This window comes from Canis lupus, chromosome 24 (assembly GCF_048164855.1).
Source record: "Canis lupus baileyi chromosome 24, mCanLup2.hap1, whole genome shotgun sequence".
Classification (NCBI taxonomy): domain Eukaryota; kingdom Metazoa; phylum Chordata; class Mammalia; order Carnivora; family Canidae; genus Canis; species Canis lupus.
In genome coordinates, this window is record NC_132861.1 from 18,505,765 (window position 1) to 18,522,755 (window position 16,991).

At 36.4% G+C, this 16,991-nt stretch overlaps 1 protein-coding gene across 3 annotated transcripts in view; it reads left to right on the forward strand.

Annotated features, from left to right (window-relative positions):
* Window positions 1-14,372, forward strand: part of MICU2 (mitochondrial calcium uptake 2) — a 126,076-nt gene extending 111,704 nt beyond the window's left edge. For all 3 annotated transcript variants that reach the window (XM_072795786.1, XM_072795787.1, XM_072795788.1), the window contains 4 exons: window positions 7,454-7,625; window positions 11,000-11,108; window positions 11,990-12,147; window positions 13,733-14,372. In XM_072795786.1, coding sequence (XP_072651887.1) covers window positions 7,454-7,625; window positions 11,000-11,108; window positions 11,990-12,147; window positions 13,733-13,837 — 544 coding nt within the window. In that variant the 3' untranslated portion in view covers window positions 13,838-14,372. The remainder of the gene's footprint in view (window positions 1-7,453; window positions 7,626-10,999; window positions 11,109-11,989; window positions 12,148-13,732) is intronic.
* The last annotated feature ends 2,619 nt before the right edge of the window (window positions 14,373-16,991 follow it).

Below are 16,991 nucleotides of genomic sequence, written 5' to 3' on the forward strand. Positions count from 1 at the left end.
TATATATATATATATATATATATATGTTAATTTATTGTGTGATTATATATAATGAATATATTGAGTAATATATAATTTTAATATGTTGGCTATATATAATTATTCTGAACAACGGTCCAGCTATAAATTGGCATTTGTAATAGGATATAAGTAGATGGGGAATCCTTGGGTGGCTTGGTGGTTTAGTGCTTGCCTTTGGCCCAGGGCGTGATCCTGGAGTCCTGGGATCAAGTCCCACATCAGGCTCCCTGCATGGAGCCTGCTTCTCCCTCTGCCTGTGTCTCTGCCTCTCTCCTCTGTGTCTTTCATGAATAAATAAATAAATAAAATCTTAAAAAAAAAAAAGATATAAGTAGATGGCTTATCAGAAACAGGTGAGAAGGATGAAGAAAAGAAAAACAATGATAGTTTCATAAAATGGAGCCAGCAATTAGGCTAATACACAAAGTGCAAATCTTGAGATTCTATGCACTTGATAAGAATAAACCACAAATTTGACAGATGATATGAAGAGGGTTACATGATCAGTTACACAATTCACTGCATCCCTAAGTTAGAAGCTCACTGATTCGACACAAGGTGGGGGGACATTTGTCCCCCATAGGGCCAAAAAGAAAGCTTCCCATGGGTCCTATAAAAAGGATACTGTGTAATATATTTTTTTAACAACTGTAGTAAGACCAGCAATAAATTTTAAATTACATAAACTTTTTTTATAGCATCTATCAGCAGAGAACAACTAAAATCACAGTTTTAAGCATGAAGTCATACTTCAGCTTCTGAAATTCAGCTGCTTTTTCTTTAAAACCACTTTATATTTTAATAGACAAGTACAAATACTAAATTCCAAAATTTTAGAAGTTGGCAGCAGTCTAAAAGAGAAAAAGCACTGGACTTGGGATACAAATAGCTGTAATCCTATTTATGCGGTTTATTTAGCTGTATGGTCTTGAGAAAGTAATCATGTGCCTTTTTTTATTCTTTGTAAAAATTTATAAAGTGATGCTTGTCCTGTCCACTTTAGAGAGTTAGGAGTAAATATAAAAGTAAATTTAAAGATTATAAATTATAACAATTTTACTGTAACCTAATAAAGGAAAAGAGATCTCTAATTCGTGCAAATATCTCCTTTCTTAATGTTTATTCGATTCTTCCTACTCTTATTTATGTTAATATCCTATCCTCCCACATGAAAAGTCTAAGAATTAAGTGATATAATATATTAAAGTACACACAATGTAATACATGGTAAGCTCTCAGAATATGTGTCAAACTCATATCAACTTAAATTATTTTTAGACTTTTTGGCAGCTTTGTTTTCCAGCTCCCAGATCTCTCTTCTTAGGGAATTCTTTTCTCTGACTGTTTTCTCTGTTTGCATATACCCCAGCTCTCTTGGTCAGGATATTTCTTTAGCTTAGAGTTTCCTCAGCCTCTTTTCCTGAAGGCTCCTTAATCCAACATCTAAAGAAAAAACTCAAAACTAAAATAAAATTATAGCATATTCATCTTTTTCCCCAAGGACTGACTGTTTTAAAATTCAGAGAGAAGGATTTTTTTTTAGTTAGAAGAGAAAACCAGACACCGCTTGTATTTTTCATCACAAATGGCAAAGTTGTTTCCACTTTTATTACCAATTTTTGGATTTGAAAATTCAGTAGTAATTGAGAAGTTGTATCTGTTTTATGAAGGATCCCTAGCCTTATAAAGTCTTCTGAAAATATGCTAGTAATGTAATTAAACCTACCAACAAGTAACAAAGTTACAAAGCAATGAGATATATATATATATATATATATATATATAATATATATATATAAAGGCATTTCTTTGGGATCTTAGGAATTGCAAGTTCAGGAGACAGAAATTAAGGCAGCAACCCAGATTGCTCCAAAGAGACAAAGAAACTTGGGATTTTTAAAATTAAAAGAAGAATTTTTGGCACATCACATAAGTTGTTCTTTTATGATTGGCCCTGTCAGGGTTATAGTAACACTATTCTGTATGTCGGTTGCTAGGATCACTACGAGACAGAAAGTCCATTCAAGTCTATTCTTGCACATAGCACGTGTTCATCCAGGATGTTTGCAGTTTGCCAACAAGCCAAGTTTAGCATTTTTCTGAGAACCAAGACAGGAAATGTGCATAGGCCCTGCCTCAGTGTCCTCCCAACTCCATTTTAAGTGACTTTTTTTAGCCACGCTTACTCCATTCTATTGTTCTTTTATCAATTGGAAAAGGTACTGATGTCAGATTTAACCAATCAATATTCCAGATTTTGTTTCATGTGTTATTGAAATTCTTAAATTATAAATTTAAATTCTTCACACAAAAGAACATAGAAGTCTCTGGAACAAAAACCTTTCTTAGCCAGTGTAGACTTTACACTAAGGATAAAGCAATTAAATTCAAAAACCTGTTTTACAGTCCAATAAAACAGTAATTTTGTTTAAATCTCTGGGTCAGATTTTACTTTATACAATATTGATGTTTTTATCTATTTGGCCTAAACTACTGATTACAGACTGACAATATACAGAATGTCTTACCCTAGATAGGTTCATTGGTACTGCCAATATACAGTGAATTTAAGTTAGAAAAAAATTCTCAGAAATATTTTAAGCTTATTTTCATTCCACAGAATAATTTAATTGATGTAAATGTAGATAGACTGCTGCTCTGTTCAAATAGTTCATGTTTTTAATTTCCCAGAAGAATCCATATTTCCATAATGTTGGCAAGATTTATCAAGCCAATGTTTTCCAAACCCAATAATTACTAAATAGATAAGATGTCCAAATGCAACAGAAGATGTGGCAGGTTCAGAAACTAGAAGTTTGTTGTGACTTAACCAGACATGTAAGAGATGAAGGTGGGAAGGTCAACACAGACACAGTTGTGAAGGCTTTTATGCCATGCCAAGAACAACAGAGAGCCATGAAAGCCTTGAAGGAGGGGAGTAAGGTGATCATCAGATCCACAAATTGGCCAAGGAAATCAAACAAAAGCCAGGAAGATCTGTTAGAGACTTGCATTAATAGAGAAGAGAGGATCATGATTAGACGAAGGTGGTAGCAGTGGGAACAGAAAAGAGTGGAGGAGTCCAAGGGATTATTTAGAAGGGAATTAACAGTATTGGTGACTGACTGGATGAAGAGTAAAGGGGGAGAAATCTGAGCTACTGCCTGACTTCTGATTGGAGCCAGTGAAACAGGTGATACCTGTTCACTGAGCTAGAGAACACAAGGAAGAACAAGTTTAGGAAAGAAAATGATGAATGTAGGGTGGACGTGGTCGATGGGAGCAGAAAGCAGATTGCAGTGGGTTGAGGAGTGAGTGAAGGGTGAGTAGAGAAAAAAATATAGGTAATTCTTTCAAGGAGATTGACTATAGCAAAGGAAGAGAGGGGGCAGTAGCAAGAGAGGAATGTAAGAAAGATTTCCTCACATGTTTAAATGATGATGTGAAGAGGGAAAGACTGAATGCAGGTGTGAATGGGAATCACTAGAGGAGCAAGTCCTCTGAGTAGAAAGAAATAAAGGAATATAAGTGGAATTCAGAGTACAGGTAGCTGCCAACAGGAAAAGGGACTCCTCCTTTCACTGAGACAGAAAGGAGATTGGAGGTGGGGAGAAGAGGACTGCATGCTTTTAACACTCCCCAAGTGATAGCAAGACAATGAGAGCATTTCCTAAGTAGTGACCTCTAGTTTCTCTGAGAAGTTGGCCAGATCATCTGCTGAGGACAGATAGAAAGCCAGTGAGATAGACTTGTAGAGAATATAAACGGATTGAAATAGCCACAGAGTGAAATAAAGGAGAGCTCTCTAGCCTGGCAGCAGGGTGTGGGCAAGGCTGAGGACCCTGTTAAAGGTGGAGACCATTAATTTCTGCTGGTGTCACTATGTGCAGTTGTATGATTTTCTCCAGGCTGCCCTTGGAGAAGGCCTTCCACAGCCCCAGGGAGCTGAGGGTGTGAGCAAGAGAGAGGCTGAAGCAATTTAGAGTCTGCATCCTCAGTGCCATCACTGCATGCCTGATATTTGTCTGAGTATTTCACATACATTATTTCACCTGTTCTAAGAAAGTCATATAGGAGTCTTCCCTTTATACAACTGGAATTTGAGGAGATTAATAAGGGGCTTGGTCCAGGTTATATATATTAGAAATTGAAGAGATAAGATTCAGACTCAGGTTTCTATTAAAAGATTTAAATCACATAGTTTCTGAAAGAATTAGTCCCACAGTAGGTGGTTGGGTACACTGAATGGGCTTTCAAGGAATTAGCACTAGACCAGGTGACCAGAGGGACAGAAGACACATTAAGTAGATACTACCACATGTTAGGAGAAACTTATCAGTTAGTGAGGGAGCATGTGGATAAATTGTGATTTGTTTGAGTTGTTTTTTAAATTGGTTTGGTTGGTTTTTGGTTTTTTACTTTTACAATTAGTCAAAAGACTAAATACTTTGGAGCACCTAGCTGGCTCAGTTGAAAGAACATTCGACTCTTCATTTCAGGGTTGTGAGTTCGAGTCCCACACTGGGTTTAGAGATTATGTAAATAAACTTTTAAAAAATGTCTGAAATGCGTGTTAGCCAATTAAATAAAAACCAAAGTATAATTTAAGCTCTGTCTGCTGGAATTTCAGTGTTTATTCATTATTATAAGGGCACCTGGGTGGCTTAGTGGTTGAGCATCTGCGTTCGGCTCAGGTCGAAATCCCAGGGTCCTGGGATCAAGTCCTGCGTCCAGCTCCCCCTGGGGAGGCTGCTTCTCCCTCTGCCTATGTCTCTGCCTCTCTCTATGTCTCTCATGAATATTCATTGTTATGAAATCAACAAGTGATTTAATTGTTAAAATTCCATTCTTTATCAGTATATATATATAGCTCAGGAAAAAAAAAATGATGCTCAGCCTACTCAGACAGTTGTTGATGGCACTTACCAACTCTGCATCACTACCTCTGTTTTTCCAGCCTCGTTTTTCCTTTTTTCTACTTTCTTTAGGGCCTTTTCTTCTACATTTCTTTTCTCACTTTTTTTTGTTTCTCCCATTGACTTTCAGGGCCAACATTTTGGGAGCTTGTCTCTGCAGTGTAGGTGCCAGGGGTTGGGATGCCTGATAGAGTAGGACTGTTACTCCTCAGGGATATGCTCCTTATTTGTGAGATCCCTCCTAATTGGTTATGCTGGGTTAGGGTTTTTAGGAAGATCACAATGTGGCCCTTTTGTCCTTTGCCATCGGGAGCTCCAGCTAGTTTTGAAGTCTTTTTTAGAGGGAGTTGATTGATATGTAACTGTAGATTTTGTGTGTCCGTTGAAAGACTTGAGTTCAGGATCTTTCCATGTGCCATCTTCTTGATGTATTGATGTACTAATTCTAAAATACCAATTAGTTGACAATGTTCTAAATTCATGAGGAGTTTTTATAAATTCAAAGATGTCTATAAGCAGTGCTGTGCTAATAAATACGTTTAACAATCTGCTCTCAGGAAGAACAGCCTGACTTGTAGCATTTGCCAATGAGTGATGTAAATACTATACCAAGCCAATTTCAAGGTACTGTACATTAAAAAGTAGAAAAACGTGTGCACAATGGATTCTCAGAGCTGATAAGAGCCAGCTCTAGCACCCCATGACCTAAAAAATTAAAATAATAATAATAATAATAATAATAATGAAAAGCCATTTTTTCCCATTGTTCCCAATTAATCCACTAATTTGTAAACTATTTAATTTGTTTAGAAAGTATCTAGTGAAGGACGTCTGGGTGGCTTAGCGGTTGAGTGTCAGCCTTTGACTCAGGCCTTGATCCCAAGGTCCTGGGATCGAGTCCCACATCAGGCTCCCTGCATGGAGCCTGTTTCTCCCTCTGCCTGTGTCTCTACATCTCTTGGTGTCTCTCATGAATAAATAAATAAAATATTTTAAATAAAAAAATTTTTAAAAAGAAAGTATCTGGTGACTTGATGTACTATATAAATTCTTCAATTCATATATTTATGTCCAGTAATCATGTTCTAAGATTTTCAAGTCATAACAAGATCTGTAATTTTAGAGATAGGAAAGATGGTTTTCCTAAAATATACTTATGTTCTTCAAAAGTAGTATAATTAGTCAGATAAAAGTAGCTTAAACTATACCATGTATAGTTTAACAGCAGTTAAATTTATATTTCAACCTCAGGGCCTGAAGAAAAAGAGAAAGGAAAGGAACAAGTTAGTAATATGTTTATACCATATTTTCTACTTTCATAAATTCACTGTACACTCATTTGCAAGTAAAGCATTTTTTTTAAGAATCCTAATAAGTTGAATTTTCTCACGGTACACTGTATAATAAAACTCAGTAAAACAAAGGACAAGGCATATCAGTAAAAGGTTTGTTGATCTTTCAGCCCAAACTGGAATTGCTTCAAATTTTAGATAAACCTCTGCCTGAGGTTTATTGATAAATTGATAAATCTATGTATGCTAGCACATTCAGAAATGTTGTAGGTAACAGGCTCTTACCTGTCACACTAGATAGAAGCCTAAAATCAAACTCCTCCTTCATGCTTTTAAGGTTTATGGGATAAAGGTAGAGCCAAAAGCAAGTAGTTTTTTAACAGTGGCAGTTTTTGTCCCACTGAACTGGAATAGACCTATTTTTCACCCCATACATAATTCCATTAAATTGTGACATGACAGATTGTACAGTTCTTTTATCATGTAGAAAAGTGAATAGAACTGTCTGCAACATATTGAGACACATGGAAATAATAATACTTTTCACATGATTTAGGTTAGAAATAAATCAGGTGCAGCATTTCTGCGTTCTTGGTCAAAGAAGATTTTTTTAAATCTGATATCCTTTCAACCTGCACTTTTTTAAGGGAGCTGTTGATAGTTTGATCAAAGTGCCATGTTTTTATTTTTAAAAGAATGTTGATCATATATTCATATGCTATTGTCCAAAGGATTATAAATGTTTTTAGGTAAATCTAAGTTTTTGATGCAAAGCCATTGATTATGCTGGTCAAGTTTGGTATCTGAAAAATATTAGGAACCATTAATTACAATTAACATTCAAAAAACAATAGCCCAACTGAATTCTAAGTATCTCTGATGATGAATAATTTTTCTTTCTATGTTGAAAAAAAACTATTATAGATATATCAATGCAATGGTTTACATAATTTTGTAAATCTTTATCAGAATGTAGGTTGCCAAGTATAATTTGCACAAATTGAGTATAGGAAGTGACAGATGGAAGCAGGTATTGGACTTAATCAGCTTCTCTGTGTCCTCTACTCCCCCACCCCTTGCACAGAACTAATACTTTGTTTGACTCAACATTTTAAGAGCCCGGCCACTCAGTAGGTAATGTTCAAGGTGCCTTGGAATCCCGTTTACAGCATTAAAGTTGAATACTACTAGTTCCTTACATCAATTTTGTATTTTAACATTTAGATTTATGGAGAATTTACAAACAGAGGTTCAAGAAATGGAATTCCTTCAGTTTTCTAAAGGTTTGAGTTTCATGAGAAAAGAAGACTTTGCAGAGTGGCTACTTTTTTTCACTACCACTGAAAATAAAGACATCTATTGGAAAAATGTAAGAGAGAAGTTGACAGCAGGAGAGGTTGGTATACCTTTTTATTATGCTTCTTGGTACAGATGAAATAATGTTAGAAATATTTGTGTAATTAAAGTAACTTGCACATTAACAAAAACCATGTTGCTGTATATTATTTAAGTATAAAATCAGGGTGAGAAATGTTCTTTACATACTGTTTTCTTATGAATGAATTATTACCTAAGATAGAATCTGTATAGCAAACATGAGTTTTTGGATTTCCAGTAAAGTCAGGAATAAGACAAGAATGTTCACTGTCACCACTGTTACTTACTATTGTTCTGGAAATCTTAGCCAGTGTAAATTAACAGGATAAAAGAAAATAAACATCTGAAAGGAGTCACAGTTGTCTTTGTTGCAGAGATGTTATTATATGCCTAGAAAACCCAAGAGAGCTGAGTGAAGTAAGTCAGTCGGAGAAGGACAAACATTATATGTTCTCATTCATTTGGGGAATATAAATAATAGTGAAAGGGAATATAAGGGAAGGGAGAAGAAATGTGTGGGAAATATCAGAAAGGGAGACAGAACGTAAAGACTGCTAACTCTGGGAAACGAACTAGGGGTGGTAGAAGGGGAGGAGGGCGGGGGGTGGGAGTGAATGGGTGACGGGCACTGGGGGTTATTCTGTATGTTAGTAAATTGAACACCAATAAAAAATAAATTAAAAAAAAAAAAAAAGAAAACCCAAGAGAATCAAATTGAAAAGCCATTAGAAACAGTAAAAATTCAATAAAGTTCCTGTTACAGTGCTGATATATTAGCAGTAACTGCCCTATGTACAGATTAAAAGTTAGAAAATGTTTAATGGCACTAGTGTGTGTATATAAATGTGAAATGATGATTGCCAAACTACTAATAATGATTAATACACTGTTGCGAGGGACACCTGAGCATCTGCCTTTGGTTCAGGGCTTGATCCCAGGTCTGGGATCAAGCCCCACATCGGGCTTCCTGCATGGAGCCTGCTCCTCCCTCTGCCTGTGTCTCTGCCTCTCTCTCTGTGTGTCTCTCATGAATAAATAAATAAAATCTTTAAAAAAAAAATACACTGTTGTGAGATTTTAAATGATTTTTTTAACTTTATGAATTGGTTTTATTACTTCATTGTTCCAATACATGTTTTTGAAGTGGGCATATATTTTTATATAATTTTTTAAAGCTATTTCTATAACAAGGAAAAAGGGAATAAGATATAATGAAGATCCCATTTATAATTACAATAGAAACATACAATTAAAAATAAATTTAACAAAAAAAATAAAATAAAAATAAATTTAACAACAAATACATAAAAAAACTAAAGTTTTGATGGATCTAAAGAAAACTTACCTAATTATATTGACATCTCTGATTATTGAATGGGAAATCTTTTTTTTTTTTTTTTTTTTAAATTTTTATTTATTTATGATAGTCACACACGCAGAGAGAGAGAGAGGCAGAGACACAGGCAGAGGGAGAAGCAGGCTCCATGCACCGGGAACCCGACGTGGGATTCGATCCCAGGTCTCCAGGATCGCGCCCTGGGCCAAAGGCAGGCGCCAAACCGCTGCGCCACCCAGGGATCCCTGAATGGGAAATCTTAATAGCAGTTCTCCCTTAGATTCATCTATAAATGTAATGGTTATATTAGTCAGAACAGCCTAGGTTTGTTGCAATTACAAATTAACCCTGAAATCTCCATGACTAACACAAGAAAGATTTCTTTCTCAATCATGCTACATTTCCATTGTGGGCTGGTAGGAGGCTCTGCATACAGTTGCGCAGTGACCCAGACTCTCCCAAGTTCTGTCATCTTGGAGCTTTACCATCTGGAAAAAACATCATCTGCAGAGCTTATGTCAGGAAAAGAAAGGAGGAGTGAGTACATTCCAGCAAGTAAATGTTTTGGCCTAGAAACATCACACTTGGCTATTGACCAGACTAATCACATGACCCCCACGTAACTGCAAAGAGGCAAAAAAGTGTAATCTTTCATATGTGCAGGAATCCAAAGAGAAGAGATAATGGTGAACACTAATGGGTTCCCATAAAAATGCCATTAGATTCTCACAAGTGACCTACACAGACCATAGTTAGAATTTTTCTACCATCTATATGTTACCTCTTCAAAAACTTAGTTAAAATTTTAAAAGTAAAAATTCCATAAGTTCACAAAGGTTGAAAGCAGTAAAACTTGAATAAGACCACACATAAGGGGGAATCCCTGGGTGGCTCACCGGTTTAGCGCCTGCCTTCGGCCCAGGGCGTGATCCTGGAGTCCCGGGATCGAGTCCCACATCGGGCTCCCTTCATGGAGCCTGCTTCTCCCTCTGCATGTGTCTCTGCCTCTCTCTCTCTCTGTCTCTTACGAATAAATAAATAAAATCTTCAAAAAAAAAAAAAAAAAAAAGACCACACCTAAGCAGAGAACATGATCCTGAAGGGTCCCTATAAAGAGAAACTTTTTTAGACTTAACTTACTTTTTCAATGGAAAAACTAGTTTTTCTAACTTATTTTTTGTTTTGTTTTTATGTGCATAGGTTTTAAAGTCAGATGAACCAAGGTTCAAATGAATCCTGATATTCCATTTAGTAGATGGTGAACAAATCACTTAATTCGTGAAAGGTTACTTACTTAAGGCTTAAAGAGGCTAAGACCATGCACATAGTAAATGGCAGAACTGGAATTTCAACATAGGTTCCTCTAACTCCAAAACCCAGTGCTCTTACTCAGTGCTGTGGGCAGAAAAGCAAGGAGGCGGACCACTTAACAGTATGTATTAGTTTCCTTAGGCTTCCATAAAAAATACTCCAGGCTGGATGACTTAAACAACAGATTTATTTTCTCAAAATTCTGGAGCCTGGAAGTCTAAGATCAGGGTGCTGGCAGGTTGGTTTTCTGTGAAGTCTCTCCTCCTGGTTCACAGATCACCTGTTTTCTCACCGTGTCCACACATGGCCTTTCCTCTATACTTAACACGCAGAGTGAGAGAGCACTGGTAGTCTCTTCCTTTATTTTATGGGGACGCTAGTCCTCTATCAGATTAGAGTCCTACCCTGATGACTTCACTCAGCCTTAGCTGCCTCCCTAACAGCCTTGTCTCCAAATACAATCATATTGGGTATTAGGGTTTCAACCTATGCATTTTGAGGAGACAATTCAGTCAGTAACACAAGGCCACCCCAGGTCTTGCCCTGCTGCAGGAGACCCCTTTCACCCAGTGTGCAGTCTGTGCAACCATACACTGTGGCCTTACCCATTCTTTTTAATAAACTTTCTTAGAAAGCTGTAAAAGTTCATAAGCTTTATGATAGAAACAGGACTTGTGTGTATATTCTAAGATTATTTAATGTATTTACAAATTTGTAATTAAAATTCACTTTTGTTATTTTATTAGAGTATTAGTTTGGATGAGTTCAAGTCATTTTGTCATTTTACGACTCACTTGGAAGACTTTGCTATTGCCATGCAAATGTTTAGTTTAGCTCATCGTCCTGTCAGACTGGGTAAGTTATATGACTTAGTTTAATTTTTGTCATCTATAAACAATATCACTCTGTTCTTCAACTAGAATGTATGTCAAGGAGCCAGTTGTCAGTAAAACAATTCATTGGCCTTTTAATTAATTCATTGTGGTTACTCTGGACTTAACACATTGACTCTCACAGTTAACAGTTACTTTATTTGCTTTTACTTCCTTATTTCTCCCTAAGAAGGGAAAAGAAATATTTAAATACCTTCTTTAAAACATTGATTAAGGGATGCCTGGGTGGCTCAGTGGTAGAGCATTTGCCTTTGCCCCAGGGCTGATCCCGGGACTCCGGATCGAGTCCCACATCGGGCTCCCTGCATGGAGTCTGCTTCTCCCTCTGTCTGTGTCTCTGCCTCTCTCTCTCTCTCTGTCTCTCATGAATAAATAAATAAAATCTTTAAAAATAGTAATAGCTAATTAATTAATACAAATTTTTTAAAAAAATTTTTTAAGATTTTATTCATTCATTCATGAGAATACACAGAGAGGAGAGAGAGAGAGGCGGAGACACAGGCAGAGGGAGAAGCAGGCTCCATGCAGGGAGCCCAGTGTGGGACTTGATCCCGGGACTCCAGGATCAGGCCCTGGGCTGAAAGCAGCGCTAAACTGCTGAGCCACCCGGGCTGCCCTAAAATTTTTTAAATTAAAATAGCCTGCTTCTCTTTCAGTTACTTTCATGACATTTCTCAACCAAATTTATTATTTCAATATGTTCTTAATGAGTATTTTTGGTTTTGTTTTACTTTTCATTAATGAACGTTTAGATTTGTTTTTGCTTCTTAAATAATAAAATGTAGATTAATTCCACTTAGACTATTTCACATAGTTGATGAGTTGTCTTATGTTTTCTTTCAGCGGAATTTAAGAGGGCCGTGAAAGTAGCAACTGGACAGGAGCTCTCAAACAATATTTTGGACACCGTCTTCAAGATCTTTGATGTGGATGGTGATGAATGTCTTAGTCATGGAGAGTTTCTTGGTGTTTTAAAAAACAGGATGCATCGAGGTTTATGGGTAAAGATTTTGATTTTTTAAATAACTATGTTTACATGTAATTAAATGAATGATATTACACCTCGAATTTGGGCAAATCTGTAGTCTTAAGTGGAAGTTTTATTATTTATAAAGAGATTATAAGCTATGATCACAACACCGAGATATCTCCTAGAGGTGGGATCCAGTATGTTTTTTTTTTTTTTTTTTTTTTTTTTAATAAATCTAACCAGAAATCCGGTTCAGAAATCATAGCCTAGAATTTTGCTTTGGGCTCTGTAGTTAGACACACCTAATTTCAAATCCCAGCCCTGTCACTTTAATAACTGCCTAATCTTGCAAAGCCACTTAATTTTTCAGAGCCTCATGTTTCTCATCTATGTGCAATGAGGAAACAGGATCTCCCAGAAAAAATTTTATAAGAATTACATGTAGAATACTTAGTATAATGCCTAAGACACACAAAATACGTGTTAGCCATTATCATTGCATTCAAATTCACATATTAGTCTGTGGGACAAATAAAACTCAAAATTTTGTTTAAATTCGAATCTGCTATGCTAGAAGCACTCCCATAAAATAGTCTGCAGGCTGTAAACAAGAGTGGAAAGAGAACTATGTGATAAGCAGGTTAGGCCAGAAGATGAGAGAGAATGAGGGAGAGAATAAAACTATCTATTTACAACTCAGAAAAGCACATTCATTTCCTCCCATGAACATTATTTATGGAAAATGAACATGTATGATTTCTTTAAGCAAATATGTTTTACAAGCTTTGTAGTCACCCGGTACCTCATAGTTAATCGTATCCCTGGAAATTAAACCAGCCTTCACAGTTAACAATTTAATATACCAAGCAGTCTCTGCCATTTCTCAAAAGACACTAAATAGAAGACCTGTAAATTGATCAGAAAAAGAACATATATACACACATACATATGTGTATTTTATATATTCTATATATTTATATTATATATATAAAATCTAAATTAACTTTTGCTTCCATTTGGCAGATATCCAGTAATGCTTTGATCCTGTGATCACCAGGATACAAATATTTTCTAACCTTTACTTTCTTGTTTAACCGAGAGGAATAATACCCATACAGAACTTTCTAATTCACAGAGCACTCAGGTGAAATATATTATTTCTTCTTAAAGATTCTTATCAAATATAGTTTCTTTTTAATTTAGGCAAGGCTAAACCAAAGTTTTAGGCTTAGAATTTTTATTCCACATGGCTAAATAAAGTTCACCGTAAAAAGGGAAACATATCATAAAGCATTATGAAATAATTACATTTTAAAACCAATAGGTGGAAGAAGATCACCCAAAGTCTTCATTATCTTCTTAGGGAGGAAGTTCCAATCATGTATGCTTAGTCAGCCTCCATTCTTTAGTTACCCTAAGGATAATCTTACATCATGTTCACTGTTTTGCCTTTTATCCTGTCTTACTTACAGTTAGTTCTGTTGCAGTCATCTTTTACAACATAATCTACCTCAAGTACTTTTTGGAGGCGTGTGGGAAATAGTAAAAGAGCTCACATGAAATCATGTTTAACCTTGAAGAGAGTGATCTCTTTACTTTTTATCTTTGGTTAACAGGTACCACAACAACAAAGTATACAGGAATACTGGAAATGTGTGAAAAGAGAAAGCATTAAAGGAGTAAAAGAAGTCTGGAAACAAGCTGGAAAAGGTCTCTTTTAGAAAAAGCTAATATGGGAACTATATTGCTCCAAATGTACTAGTAATTTAGAAATTTTTTTAAGTACTAGATACTTATCTTGATTTTCTTTGTAATATAAAGATGCCTTGTATTTACTTTCTGATTCAATAATTTCTTAATAAAATTTCATCAAAGAACTTAGTAAAAATAGATACTGGATTCTATCAGAGGATCTAGAATTGAAGTAATGCTTTGTACTTTGATAAGATGGAAAACCTAGTTATTCACGGACTTCTTAGACGCAGTATTACCATGTGCTCTTCAGAAAGGTGTCGGCTAGTACTTACAGAAAAAAATATTTGATACACAGGCCAATATCACATCCAGGAGTCCTGATGATCCCAGTAAGGCAAATTAAATTTAAAACATCTCAGGTTTTCTCATTGTATGTCATATCTCATAAGCTCCTTGTGTATTTTGCTTGTTAGCTGTATATTAATTTTCTCTAAAATAATATGTAAATCCCAATATCCTATGTGAAAACAGAATAAAATATTTATACAGATACAAAAATTACATGTATTGTTTTACATGTGTTTTAAACATTATTTTTTTACAAATGTAAATACTCTCATCCCTTTACAGCCTCATTAGTTTATGTTCTTAAAAACTAGTGTGAGTGGTGGGGCCCCTGGCTGGCTCAATCTCTTGATCTTGGGGTTGTAGGTTTGAACCTCCATTGGGTGTAGAGATTACTTTAAAAAATTTTTAAACTCGAGGATCCCTGGGTAGTTCAGCGGTTTAGTGCCTGCCTTTGGCACAGGGTATGATCCTGGAGTCCCGGGATCGAGTCCCACATCAGGCTCCCTGCATGGAGCCTGCTTTTCCCTCTGCCTGTGTCTCTGCCTCTCTCTCTCTCTCTCTCTCTCTCTGTGTGTGTGTTTGTGTGTGTGTGTGTATGTGTGTGTCTCATCAATAAATAAATAAATAAAATCTTTTTTTTTTTTTAAGGTTTTTTTTTTTTTTTAATTCAAAAACCTAGTGGGGCACCTGGGTGGCTCAGTTGGTTGAGTGTCCAACTGTTGAGCTCTTAGGTCTTGATCTTGAGGTCATGAGGTTTTTTTTTTTAAAAAGGCAAACAAAAAAAAAAATCAGTGTAATTGGGGGAATCTTGATCATAATATCAGGGTCTCATGGGATATATTGGATTGTGGGTAAATGTTTAAAATGTCACTAAAAATTGGCATTAAATATAAAATGCTGTTATAAATGCATTTTTAACACAGTAAATGCAAATTATTTTTTTTAAATATGCTTTTCAAACAAGAATTTGGCAAATATTTAAAACATGTTCCATTCCCTGGTTAAATGGCTGATTCTGAGACTAGAGCAGGAAAAGTACCAGATGAGCCTGGAGTACATATTGAAAGGACAATGCCAGGGATCCCTGGGTGGCGCAGCGGTTTAGCGCCTGCCTTTGGCCCAGGGCGCGATCCTGGAGACCTGGGATCGAATCCCACATCGAGCTCCCCGTGCATGGAGCCTGCTTCTCTCTCTGCCTGTGTCTCTCTGCCTCTCTCTCTCTCTCTCTCTGTGTGTGTGTGTGTGTGTGACCATCATAAATAAATTAATTAATTAAAAAAAAAAAAAGGACAACGCCAATGTAAAGGGGCTCTCCCTGGCCAAATATGGTTCCATTTGAGTATCAAAGTAATTAATGTCAGTAATGGAACATAGCCTATTGAATAAACTAAGAATCCGTGAGTTTACACTGATAATTAATTAATTGATTACTGGAACAAGAAAAATCTGTCCCTCACAGTTAAATGATAAGGCCTGGAAACATGCTAATCTGCTACATGGAAGACTTGTATAATTGATGCTTGAGAATGATAAGTGGTAAAGACTTTTGCCCAATTATAGAAACACATTTACTTTGCTGCTGATTATGAAACAAATATGTGCTAACTCATTATTTTAGAAATAACTAGCTTTTGTGTTTCTTTATTGTAAAACCAGACCAAGGAAAAGGATAAGCAGTACAAGTGAAGGATGTGCATCCTCCATCATTTCCTCTTAGCCATAAAAATACTATCTGGCTCTCTCCTGTCTGTCTGCCCAATTGTCCTTATGAGTCAACATTAGGAGTGTAAAAGTCAAAAACCAGGATTAGTGTCTGGTGTTTTCACAGTCTCAATTTTTCCAGCTTCTTACCTGACACTGACTCCCTCTGGCCACACTCCAGAACATCCATGGATACCATGCTCCAGCCCTATAAAACTTCTGGCCCATACACCCATACTTTTCATTTTCATGTTTCCCCACCCCATAGCATTTACATACACCAGCTTCAAATGGCGATGCTTTTCCTTCTCCTGTCCTCGTGGCAAAGTTGTAGAAATCCAGCTGCTGTCTACAGGTCAAGTATGCCTCTATAAACTGTTAAATCAGGAGCAGGAACAATGCCTTATTCATCTTTTTTTTTTTTTTTTTTTTTTTTTATTTATGATAGTCAGAGAGAGAGAGAGGCAGAGACATAGGCAGAGGAAGAAGCAGGCTGCATGCACCGGGAGCCCGATGTGGGATTGGATCCCAGGTCTCCAGGATCGCGCCCTGGGCCAAAGGCAGGCGCCAAACCACTGCACCACCCAGGGATCCCGCCTTATTCATCTTTATTAGTAAATAAAGATAATTTTTTTAATCTGACTACCTGACCTATAGAAGGCATCTAACAAATATTTGTTAAATGAAGGAAGAGGAGAAAGAGAAGGAGAAAGGCAAGGAGTGGAAGAGAGAGAGAGGGAAGGAAAGTTGTTTTTGTTTTTGTTTTTTTAAGATTTTATTTATTCAAGAGAGGCAGAGACACAGGCAGAGGGAGAAGCAGGCCCCTGACAGGCATCCTGATGTGGGACTCGATCCCTGAACTGGGATCACGCCCTAAGCCAAAGGTAGGCTTTCAGCCACTGAGCCACCCAGGCATCCTGGGAATGAAGGCTTTTAGTGTCCATTAACAAGTATGCAAACAACCTGCTAGGTTGCCAAGCATAAAATGCTGAAGACAAATGGTCACTGTTGTCATGGAACATAGAGTGTAGAGACTCAAAACTAACCAGAAAACTTTTTTTTTTTTTTTTTTTAGATTTTATTATTTATTTCAGAGAAGGGGTAGGGTAAGAGCTCCAGCAGAGGGAGAAT